Source organism: Myotis myotis, unplaced genomic scaffold (assembly GCF_014108235.1).
Source record: "Myotis myotis isolate mMyoMyo1 unplaced genomic scaffold, mMyoMyo1.p scaffold_m19_p_2, whole genome shotgun sequence".
In the NCBI taxonomy this organism is placed as follows: Eukaryota; Metazoa; Chordata; class Mammalia; order Chiroptera; family Vespertilionidae; genus Myotis; species Myotis myotis.
This window is the reverse complement of record NW_023416324.1, coordinates 139,138,145-139,150,692: the sequence shown is the minus strand read 5'-3', so window position 1 is coordinate 139,150,692 and position 12,548 is coordinate 139,138,145. Positions and strand designations below refer to the sequence as shown.

Below are 12,548 nucleotides of genomic sequence, written 5' to 3'. Positions count from 1 at the left end.
CTTCTTTCACTTGGCATTATGCTTTTTAAATATTCATCCATGTTGTTGCATTTATCAAGCCATGCCTTCTCATTACTAAGTAGTATTTTAACATATGGCTATAACACACTTTCTTTATCCACTCACCTGCTGAAGAGCATTTGTGTTATTTCTATTCCTGGCTATTGTGAATAAAGCTGCTATGAGAATTTGAGTGCAAAAGTCATATTTAGGGAAGTTCAAATATTTAGGTGAGGAACTATGGTGTTAGAACTAAGAAATATTTGTCTTCCCTGTGTATATTATCCTGAAAAAAAAGTGAAAAATACAGACATTTGTAAACCATATTCCATATTAAAATTTAATCAGTAGATCCGTTGTAAGACAATTAAAGATTTCATACATTTCCCAGCCCTAAAGAGTCACACACAATCACATACATTCAACATGTTCCAAGATAATGCTTAATAGTGTGTAGGAAGATAATATTCCTTACAAACTTCAATATATTATGAATTAAAAAAACACATTCATATTATTATGTGAACAAAGAAGCCACTTTAAGAATTTTGTGAACTTATCTTAAAAGCAAATATGAGTTACAGAATCTCTCATTTAAAGAGAACAATTTCAACTAGTCCATCTTACAAGAAAAAATATTTATAAAATGCCTACATGCTTCTCACACTCATAACATTTATGCTTACTTTAATTAAAGAAGGAAAATGTTTCTCACTAAATGAGAAACATTTCCTATATTCATAACATCCCCAGGATTTTTTTTTAGTTTAAATTTCCATATAGAACTGTCTGGAATAGAAAATTCTAAATATCAGAATGTATGGTTATAAGCTTTCACATTCAAAAGTGCAGATAACAAATTCTAGTTCTACAAAAATAAAAATGACAACCTAGATGTCCCTTTTTGAAATAACAGTGATGGAGAGTTAACAACCACAGGTAATCACTGAATTGTAACACATGTAGAGATTAAGAAAATTTCAAGTGTTCCTAAATATCTATCATTATATAAAAATGAGCATTTTACAATATTACAATTTCTACAGCAAGATACAGACATACATATATTATGACTAAAGAAACTTCAGTAACGACAAAGCAAAACTTTTACCTTCATTTCAAGTTGCTTTCAAAAATTACTGATAAACTCAATCTCATTGAATTAATGAAAATAAATTTATCCCACAACAGATTTTTGTGGCAGAAACTACAATTTTAAAGAAATATAAGAAATAAAAATAACATGAGAAGTTCTCCTGATACAAACTATACTATTTAGATTCCCTTAACTCAATACAGGAAACCCAATGTCATATTTTGTAAACTAGTCTTATAAAATGATTCTAAAAGTATAAATGAGATTTATATCAACCAATGGACTTGTGGTCACCTTCTCTGAAGCATCCCATCACTGACAGCATCCAACGGAAACCTATGGGGCCAGGGAGGCAGGCTCCAGTGAAGACTGGGGCTCAAGACATAGGTGACTAACTGCCACAGGGTGGCAACGGTGCCGGCCAGCAGAGTGGGGGCACACGTGGGGCACATGCTCTGTGTCCCCAGACCCCAGGGCGGCTGCTTCGCCTCTGTCAATGCACCCAATCCCTTGGATGGCGAAGAACTTCCAGAATTTCTGCTTCTTTGGAGTTCGCTGAGGGTGAATGCATGTACTCCCATCTGTGTACACCCAAAACAGAAGCAAAAAATGTAATAATAAAAAAGTAATAAACAACACTTATACCTGTTTACTTAAGATAAATGAAAAATAAAGTTCTAAAACAGTAAAAAATGTCTTATACCTCTTTGTCTCCACTGTGCCTAATATGCCTTTCACCCACCAGGCTTTTTAAAAATACTTGTTGCTAAAGAAATAAAGTTTCTTAATTCCTGAGCACACTTTGGCTAATATCCCAGAAGGAAAATACACTTTTACTATAAATTAGGGTTTTGTAAAGTTCTAACCTGAGATGACCCATGGGCAAACTATTTTTAGCTTCATACTTAAACATTTATTTTGTGTTATTTTCTATTTATGGCAACAATATTGGCATGACTTTTTAAATAGATTCTCTCTCAGAAAAAACATGAGTATCAAATTAAAGTAAATAATACATCAGATAATATAAAGGGCCACATAATAAATACTTTAGGCTTTGTGGGGCCACATATGGTCTCTTTCATATTTTTTGCTTTTAATAAATCCTTTTAAAAATGTAAAATCCTTTCTTAGCTCAAGGTCTGTACAAAAGCACACCTTTTGGTGGACTTGGATTTATCCTGCAGTCTTAAGTTTACAGACCCCCTGCATAGATTATAAGAAGCTAAAAGTGACCTATTGTGTTAATGCTACTCAAGTGAGCAAGGCGGTGATTTCTAATCCGCCCACATCTGCTTGGAATATGCATTATACTTAGGGGCCAGAGCGATCAGGCTGACCACCAGGGGCCTAATGGTCATGTTTACTTTTCACTCACTTCTCATCTCTCCAGTGGCAGGAATACCTAACAGTGATGTGCGCGATCTTCTAACCAAGGACGGAAGATCCCTAAACAATAGTTAGACAAAGACAGAGCCAATGCCTTTGTGAAGGCATGACAACCACAGAGGGTACTGCTCTCACAAGGCTAGATCAGAACAGCAGAATGAGGCAAGGCAGATCAATGGCATACAGTAGTTCAATTCTTATTCAGACATTTAAATTCATGGAGAAAAAAGATTCTAACTCTTGTAAAACAAACAATGGTAACTGTTTTCTTTCTGATCTTTTCTATTTCAGTGTTGACACACATCATTCTCATTTTCTTAAAAGCAACAAAGTCGGTTGTAGATCTCTATTAACCTAATAGCACCAATGTGAATATATCCGTCTGTAAAATTCCCCACACAGGCTCAATTCACCTCTAAGAAGCTAGCTCACCACAGCAGCATGGAAAACACAGAGAGAATGCTGTGCACCTCGTACTTTCAAACAAGCTTAATACTTCCTATGGGAGAGTAAGACATTTCCTCACACGTGCAATCATTTTTAATAAAATTAAGTTTTAGAAGTTGATATGTTCTTCCTGGAAAACTACCCAGGCAAGGATAATCCGGCCCTTGGACATCATCACCCCCGTCCTCCTGCTCCCTCTCCTTTCCCTTCTCTCACACACAAAGCTGTATCACTCACCCTGATACCCCTTAAAATATCCAATTTGATTTTCCTTAATGATTTGACTCTGATTTTTTAATAAAAGCAGCAAAGTCAAAACCAGTGATGTCTCTGGGTAAGAGATCTGTAGTGTTAACGTTCATGTTTGGTGGGGGCTGGAGGCTCGGGGTAGGGGGGTAATTATTATGACGAGTTATTCTTACCGAGCAGTCAGAGGTAAAGACATCAAGATGCTTTCGATCCTGGATCCCGGAGTGAAGAGGCCAAACTTTGTACCCCGATCATACAGCAGGTTAAATTCCACATACCTGACATATGGACATCAAACAACATTAAGGGTCAGCTGAGTAAAATCTTTCTTAGCCCATGATGAATACTTAAAGGGGGGACTTCTTCCTGCCCACCCTCCCAATCAGCTGGAACTGACACAAGTCTACAGTCAGTTGAGTTTTCTCCATCTGGACAGACATAAATAAAAGGGTATTCTATCCAACAAACAATAGGACATAGATTCAGCCCCAACACAGAGCCGTTATAAAACAAGGAGGTTGTTTTCTAATAAATAAAAAGAATGAACACAAGGCTGAGAACCTGAAGGCACAAGAATCATGAAAAAGAAATGGCATGACTCCTTCTGGGCCTCCCCCACAGTCTGAGATAGTTCAGAGCCAAAGACTTCATTTCACTGCCTATACCTCACAAGTACTAAGACAGGGCAGCAAACCTGTAATTAAAAGGCCAAATGCAGGTAACAGCAATCTATTAACATTTACTCATATATTCTAGATCTTCCCTTTTACTGAAGTAGTTAATAGCATTAACAAGCAGTGATATAAATCAGCCTTCCTGCGGATTCATGGCAATCATAATAAAAGGCAGTGGTTGAGTTGCAGTGCTCAATTTTATTTGCTTAGAAAAATACCCTTAGCATCAATGAAAACTTGGTTTAGTACATTAGTTTTCCATTAACGGCCAGAGTCAGATGTAAACTCTGTCTAGCTTAAAAATATAATTGCCTTTAACATCATGGGATCCTTTGTAAAAGGGTCTCTTCTCCCCAATTTAAAAAAATAAGCTCTACTACCCAAAATAATTTAGAATGATCCATAAATCTGAAAATGTCAATAAGTAGTACCCCTTTCAGATCATTTCTCAACTTGTCAGAAACTACTCTCCTAGCCTAAACTTCCTCAGATGCTCCTTTTTATCCATTTGTTACTCTCTTTAATCACACACGGAAGAAAATTTCTTCTAGAATCCTGGAGTAGTTCAATTTTTAGAATGTGCTTTTGTGTGTGCAAACTTGCCAAAGCTTCTGAGAAAAATTAAAATAAACTATACCCATGAATCCCTTTCTAGTCCTCACCATTTATTATTGATTCCATTTTGCATACTAATAACTATTTAATACCTTATGCCTGTTTCAAAATATAATTTAAGTGAATCTTCTTAACTTCTTCCTAAGAATTTCAGTCTCTCAGCCCTTTTCCACCCCTGCCTGATATTACCTTTCTGAAACATTATTTAAGGAATGACTGGTTCTCTAATTTGTATTGATGTCTTTGTCAAAAACCGTGTAAGGAGCTCCCTAAATGAGCTTTTTGGAGGATCCCCTACTGTTTCCTTTCTTGAGTGAATGATGTCCCTATCCCTACATTAGCCTCTCTGACTCCCACCAGCCTCCGCTTACATCTGTTCTTTCTATACATTACTCTTCTCCGAGGTGCCTGGGAACTATGGACTTGAACCATTCCTTCAATCTAACTGATGCCTGAATCATCTTATCCTGTTTCCCTTTCTCAAAATACAACAAAACAGCAGTAAGTTAAAGATGGTTAGTTTCTGTTCTCCTGTGGCGGGGGGGGGGGGCTCTAAGACTTGAAGTTTAAGGTCTGATGAGAGAATAGTAGTAACTGAGGACAAGAGACTAAATGAGTTTGCAAATAAGACTGTACAGTCAAAAGGGAAGCAGTCTCACTGCAGGGGAAACTCATTCTGGGCGGAGGTGGGGAGGAGTGACCCCTGAAGGAGACAGATAGGGCTGTAAATGCATTGTAAGCAAGTGAAGACATGCTGATAACTGCAGAAGAGCGAGGGTTATCTTTCGCCCCAGAGTTTACTGCCACCTGAAGCCCAGAGATAAGGGTGGTAGAAGGAGGCTCTCCTTGCAGAAGAGTCACCTACCACACCTCAGAAAATTCATCTAACACCCCCCACTTCTAACTCAAAACACATGAGTGTCTGCATATCAAATCTTACGCAAAACTAGACCATGTACTTTCCATAGCATTTTGCTTTTTCTTTTTAAATTATCCTCTTAGGTATACCTTCCCCACTGAACTGTGAGTTGTTTTTATAGGTCCATGCTATGCTCACCTTTGTAGTCAGCACAGAGACTAGTCATAGGGGCACATAAGTGTCAAGTGAAAAAAGAAAGAAGTAAAGGCGTATTTGAGAGATCATAGGAAAACAAAAACATGTCCCAAAACAGATGCATTGTGTAAGCAATTTCTAAGAAGAAAAGTTAATCAACTCTCACTTTCCCATGTTTATCAATGGAGACCAGACAGCACAGGTGGTCATAAAGAAGGATAAACACAGACATACATCTTTAGACCTGGAATGTTATTTAAGGTGACCTTTTCTGGGCACTAGTGTTACCTCCTTAAGTGCCCAAAACTTCATATGCTTGATACAGAATGAACACAAGTGAGAAAATCCATTTTACAGCCATGGACCAGCAGTATATATGCAATTAAGATGGCAATGAGAAACTCCTGCAAGCCGGAATAGTGGATTCTTTGGAGCTGAGTCACAAGTATACGCCCCCGTCCCCCCAGATGAAGATAATCTCAGGATGATCACCCAAATTCGCTCACCAAGCTCAATGAATGCACAGAGCAGGGTGCTAAGGTGAGTATCATGGTAAGAAACACAAACCTGCTTCAACCACTTCCTTCATGAATGGGAAAGGCTGCAAGTTTTGAAGTCATGATAACCTGGCTCCACATCTGGGATCTTTATTTACCAGCTGTGTAATCTTGGGCAAGGAACTTGCCTTTCTGAGAATTAGTTTATCATCTATAAAATGATAATGATTACACCAAAATCACAAGTTTGTGGAGAAAAATAGATGCAAACTGCCTCATATATGGATTGGCACATAGTAATGACTCCATAATTAGTAAATATTGTCATTAAGTATAAATAATTTCTAAAATGATTATTTTCATTAAAACAACGTCCAAGAAACCTTAATGACGAATGAAAAAAGGTGTGATTCCAAATTTACAAAGCAGCAAAAACATTAAATGGTACCCATTGTTGCCATAAGGCTGGAGGGTACTGCTTGAAACCTAAGTAAAAGAAATCGGCTGAATTAAATTCATCAAGTACTTACTACATGCCTACTACGAATCCCTTATGTAGGCTAATGAAATGCACTTTGCTCTTTCTAAAATACTATATTATACAACGTTGTTTTATTCATTTACTATTCATCTGGTTATGAAAAGAAATTAGGGTGAGTACTAATACAACTCTGAAAAAGTATCTGCCCCAGATAGCACACCACCCACGGTTACTACAGCTGCTCCACCCCTCTCCCCAGTTACACAATGAGCCGGTTTATTCTCCTTTCAGTCACTCACCGTCCCCTCCTGAGCTGCTGCCACAGCTTCTCCTGAGGGGTGAATGAGTCATCACGGTGCTTCTTCACAAGAGGAATATAAGCAGGAACGACAGCCTGGGCACAGCTCTGCACAAACTGAAACACCTCCTCCTTGGATGGAGAGTCAAGGTCATCAAAAAAGATACCCCCGATGCCCCTGCGCTCCCCACGATGGGCGATATAAAAGTAATCGTCACACCTGGAAAACAGAGCAAGGCCAAGTCAGGGATCAGAGGGAAACAACAAAGGCATGCACGTCAATGTGAGTGTTTCCACTCAGAGCACCATCCTTGACTAAGGCCAGCAGTGTCCTCACTCTTTGTCCAACTACGCAAATGAAAAAGGGCTTTAGATGGATCTCCTGCAGTTAGCACCAATGCAGAATTTGCTTTTACTTTTATCTGCAGAGTAGGCAATTTAATACATGTCTATCTAAAGCATATACACTCTTAAGACCTTTAGTGAAAGAGAAACAAACAGCCCAGGTTTAATACTGTATATCTTGAAACGAGTGGCGTCGCTGCCTCAGAAGCAACTTATACTTAGATCCATTGCATACCTAGCAAACACCCTGGGTCTCCTCACAACTCTTGTTTGTTTGTTTTTTCTTTAGAGTTTCTTTCACAAAGTGTCCAATTCCACCTTTCTCCTTGCCACAAATCTCTGGTACATTTCCATCTGTCCCTAACAGTTCTCCAGCCCTTCCTATGCCCTCATATATCGCCATGGCAACAGAGAGACAATTCTCACCTGGGATGAAAATTTAATTTCCCACCAGAGGATTAAAAAGCCTTGGATTTGCAAACATAAATCACCTTAAAGTTTACATTCGAAATCATTTGGAATCAAAGAATATACTGCTACCCAGTTTTTATTGCAGACATTCAAATATTCCTAAGTCAATAACTTATGAAAACCACTTAAAACTGGTATCCCAATTCTAGGGGGCAATGAAATAGTTCAACCTTCATCAGCTAAAAAAAGGTATTTAGTGAGGAACAGAATATACTTTAGGTATCATGACCTACCATTTTTTAAATTTAGGGTAGAGATCTGGGCCGTGCCGGTCACAAGCCTCCTTTAGAGTTCTGTGAAAATGGATGGCATCCTCTTGGTTCAAGTACGTGGGAGTAAGGTCACTTCCCCCACCAAACCACCAATGCTTGTTACCTACCAAATCAAGACATGTAAATGTGACTTGGACTCTGGACTTTGAGATGCATCACGTTACCCACTGTATTAGCAAACTTAATTTATCAGCTAACTTTATTAAGCATGAAACGGGTGACAATCAAAAACACTGAACTGGGCCCTGGCTGGGTTGTGTCATCTTGATATGCCAAGATTGTGGGTTCGATCCCCAGTCAGGGCACATACAGGAATCAATCAATGGATGTATAAATACATGGAACAACAAATCAATGTCTCTCCACCCCCCACCTTCCTCTCTCTCTCAAAAAAAATAAAGAAAGAAAGAAATAAATCAAACCAACTGAAATTAGCTCTAAATGGCCTGTAAGGCCTGGGCAGGAAAGAAGAAAGAAACTAAAAAGTGAGAGTAGAACTAGGCAGGGAAATGACATACAGGGCAGGGAATGCTCAAACACCACAGGTGGACCAGGCAGTGGATTTTAACTCTGGCTACCTATTAAAATCACATGAGAAGCTTAAAATGCCTCTGTTGGTCACAATTTAAAAAAAATAAAAATAAAAGCAAATATCTGTCCCAGGCATCTATAGCTTATTTAAAAACAAAACAAAACACACACACAAAAAAACAGGAGATTCTTATGCTGCCTATATTAAATACCATCTCCCCTTCCCCCCAGAAAGGGTAAAAATACCTGCTGAGGGAGACAACTCAAATAGTTTGAGAGTAACTATTTCATGTGCTTAGTTAGGCCTATAGGTTGTCAGTACCAGTTGCCAATTTTTTAAACATAAGCAACTTCAAAATGAAAAGTTAAATACATTGACTTTAAATGCCATCACCTACAGAGACATCAAGAGGAGTAGCGTGGCACTGCACAGGCGCTCTGACAGGTGTAAGAGCTGGCTCAGCTAACGGGATTCCTAGGCTGGAATCACACGTGCATACTGAGGCAGGATCAAGTGCATCCCATCCTACAGTGCACTGGTGACCAGCAAAGTTATGCATGTGGAAGATATTTTCCAAAAGCAAGTTCTCAATTTCAACTTAATCTTGCACACGAGGTTTTCCTTTGGGTGGGTTTATATTTGCAAAGAACCCTGTGTGCACTTTAAGTTCAGGTTCATTCAATTGTTCCTTCTGTGTAGGAGGAAATATGGAGCAATCAGAGTTGAGCCAATCCCATTTTCATGTCCAGTGCATAATCCATTGCACTTGCTAAGGAATAAGCCATCATATGCCTCCTGAGAAATCTAGTTAAAATTGTATTTATTCTCTCTCGCTGTTAGATGTTATGTCCTCTAACCTGCTTTAAAATACACATTTGGCACAGTAGTACTTTCCATAGCTCCAGACATACATACCATCGGCTTCTTCTACTTCAAAGTATCTGTAGTTGAAATGGATGGTAGGAGCATGAGGATTCTTGGGGTGGATAACGGAGCTCACACCCATAGCAGAAAATGACAATTTACCTGGAAAGTAAGACACACAGTGAGCTGCTCTCAATCACTTGGCTTGATACAAAGTACCTCCAACATGGTTTCTGGATCAGTTTTCAAAAGCTGCTTTTTAATTTGTTTCTTAAAATATAATTTAAAAAAAGTAATTGTGAACATGCTTATGGGACATATGCACCCAAATGGCTTTTTACAGAAGCAATATTTATTTTACAAATAAAACCTGTGGGGAAGAACAGCTTGCAGCAACTACTAAAGGCAACTGAGAGTGGCTTACCATCTTTGCTCTTCAGATTTTTTCCTCTATTTCTCATTTGCTTTGCTGCTTCCTCAGAAAGATGTCCATGAACGACAGAAATGCTCACCCCAGCCTTTTCAAAAACATGCCCATCTTGAAGTACACAGCTGATGCCCCCACCTCCTGTTTATAGAAATGTAAAATGAGCAAAGAATGAAAAACAGAAAATAAAGTACAAAATTAAAAAAAAAACACCCTTGAATGAGATGATGGGACTGGGACTTATTCTCCTCCTCTATTTTCAATATCTATATATTTATAATTTCCAGGTGCAATAAAATTAGATAATTAGCTTAGCTTTATGACATTTGCTACTGATAGTAGGCAAATATTATCTCTTCAAATCACATAATTGAATATTTCTTCTACATTTTTATGCCGTCATCTAAAACAAACCACTGGGCACTGGCCGGTTGCTTGGTGGTTAGAGCATTGGGCTACGGACTGAAGGGTCTCCGGTTGGATTCCAGTCAAGGGCATTTAGCTCAGTTGCAGGCTCCATCCCTGACCCAAGGGCACATGGGGGAGGCAACCAATCGATGTGTCTCTCTCACATCCATGTTTCTCTCTCTCTCCCCCCCGCCCCTCACTTCCACTCTCGAAAAATCAATGGGAGAAATAACCTTGGGTGAGGATTAACAAAAAAAACAAATAAATAAAGTGAAATAAATTAAATCACCGGAACATTTCCCTTTCAAATACTACTGCTTTGGTTATGATATATGAGAGAAAACTAAGGTTAAAAACAGGAATGGATATATTTGAAAACTTTTATTATTACTGAATTTAAGAGCTCCATATTGTTTCAATTGTTTTTTTCTTAGTGTTTGTCTTTTCGTTTTGTTTACAGGCAACTAAAAAACAGTAGATATTGGATCACTTGGGGATTTGGAACTCTAAATTGAGTGAGACCCAGTACATTTACATATATGAGCTTTACTATTAGTAGCCGGTCTGTTTGTTTGTTAAAACACTAGAGTTACTACAAGAGTAGCTGTCATAAAGATTCATGTTTAGCTTGTTTTATTTCTAAGATTCTTTGAGCTGGATAGGACATAAGATGACCCAGTACAACTGTATATTACAAATAAGAAAACTGAGGCACAGAAATGTAAAACACCTTCTCCAAGAACACATTTGTTTCCTGCTTTCTATGTATCAGACAATAAAAGTTAAGTACCTTCAAGAAGGTCACACAGCTAGTTTAGTACTTGAGGTTTTGTGTCCTGGTTCAATGGCTTTCGCTTGAAAACATTACAAGATGGAAAACACTATGAAAACCAGGTTTAACTTCACTCAATATAAATGTGGCAGGATCACAGCCCCAAACCAGCTGATAAGAAGTTGCTGTAGAAAAGCCAGAAATCCTTCAAGTTTATGATCAAGGTGTGTGTGTGGGGGGGAGGGAGGGGGGTTGGGGGAGGGGGGGTTCAAGCCTGGTGCATTTTGTAGAACTACTGACAAACCAATCAAATAGTTCTTGTGCAACTTGGGTGAGTGACACCACACAATGACACCCTTAGCTGGAGGAGTCTGGCTGGCACGTAGCAAAGAGAAGCCAAGTTTCTCTTTCCATTTCCAAAGGAGGGGAAGGTATAAACACACCAAGAAAAAGAGATGAAATATGGGGAAATCTATGCGCAATGGCAAATTTGGACATCCACGCTTGTTGGCTAAAATAACCCTAAGACCTCTACGAAAAAACGCCATTCAAAGATTGCAAAGATTTTGAAATGCCGAGTGCTAGCGTGACAGCACATCTGGTTCCACACCTGCAAGAAGAGGGCTGAAGGCCCTTTCGGTGCCAATCTTTGTAACGGCGTCCCTTTTTATCTGGCAGGTCCCCCTTTCCTACTCTCACACCCTCGTCCGAGTCATTTCACGGCCGCAAACTAAAGCCCGACCCCTTCTGCCCGGCTTCACCTCCCGTTCGGCGCCGACCTCCTCACCTTCCTTCCTCTCCCACCGGTCCACGGAGAAGCCGGCGCCCCCATCCACCTGGGCCAGGGCCTGGCACACCTGCGCCTGGGTCTCCAGGATCAGCAGCTCCATCTTGGTCTTCATGTCGCCCGGCCTCCTTCGCAGCTCGCGCAGGTCGGTCACGGGCGAGGCCATGAAGCCCCTGCAGCGGCGGGCCAGCTCGTCCTCCTCCTCCCCCGGGCTCCCCGCCGAGGGGCTCCGCGCCCCCGAGCTCTTGGGCACCATCTCCGCCCGCGCCACGTGCCCAAAGGCGGCGGCGGCGAGCCCCGCCAGCCCCGCCAGCGCCGCGGCCAGCCCGGTCCCACGCCGGGGGCCGCCCCCCGCCGTCGCGCCGAGCCCCAGCCCGCGGCTCTGCCCCGCGCCGGCGGTGCCAGGGGGCCGGCAGAGGCATCCGGCCCGGCCGCGCCAGGACCCGGCACGGAGCTCCGCGCAGCCGCCCCGCGCCGCGCGCCAGCAGGGGCCCGCGCTCAGCCGGCCCAGGGGGAAGGCCATGCTCCCGCGCTGTCCCCCAGGGCAGTGCCGCGTCCCCGCGATCGGCCCCGAAGCTCCGCGGGAATCTCGGGCTGACCCACCGGGCTGGGAGGGCACCGGGAACTTTTGGCGAAGAAAAGCAACTACCCCGCCTGGCTCCCAGGCTGCGGGTGGGCCGCGAGGGATTCTGGGAGCTGTAGTCCAGGCTCCTATGCCGCCTGCAAGGGTGAGGCCAGGAGATAAGGCGACAACTTTCTCCAGAAGGGAGTGTAGGAGGGGAGGAGAGCTGGGTGCCCGAGCACAGTGGGAGCATAGGCAGAGCGAAAAGAGGCGTTCTTGTAAAGTAGGTACAGCCCTAGTATGCTGTT

The 12,548-nt window shown here is 41.3% G+C and overlaps 1 protein-coding gene across 1 annotated transcript; it reads right to left on the bottom strand.

Moving 5' to 3' along the window:
• Positions 1–317: 317 nt before the first annotated feature.
• On the bottom strand, positions 318–12,342 carry CPOX (coproporphyrinogen oxidase). Its single transcript, XM_036349348.1, has 7 exons — positions 11,679–12,342; positions 9,709–9,852; positions 9,336–9,446; positions 7,850–7,991; positions 6,802–7,020; positions 3,355–3,459; positions 318–1,677 (listed from the first exon to the last, which is right to left on the bottom strand). Exons 1-7 carry the CDS (start codon positions 12,199–12,201, stop codon positions 1,590–1,592), a joined length of 1,332 nt encoding a protein of 443 aa, XP_036205241.1. The 5' UTR covers positions 12,202–12,342; the 3' UTR covers positions 318–1,589.
• Positions 12,343–12,548: the final 206 nt, after the last annotated feature.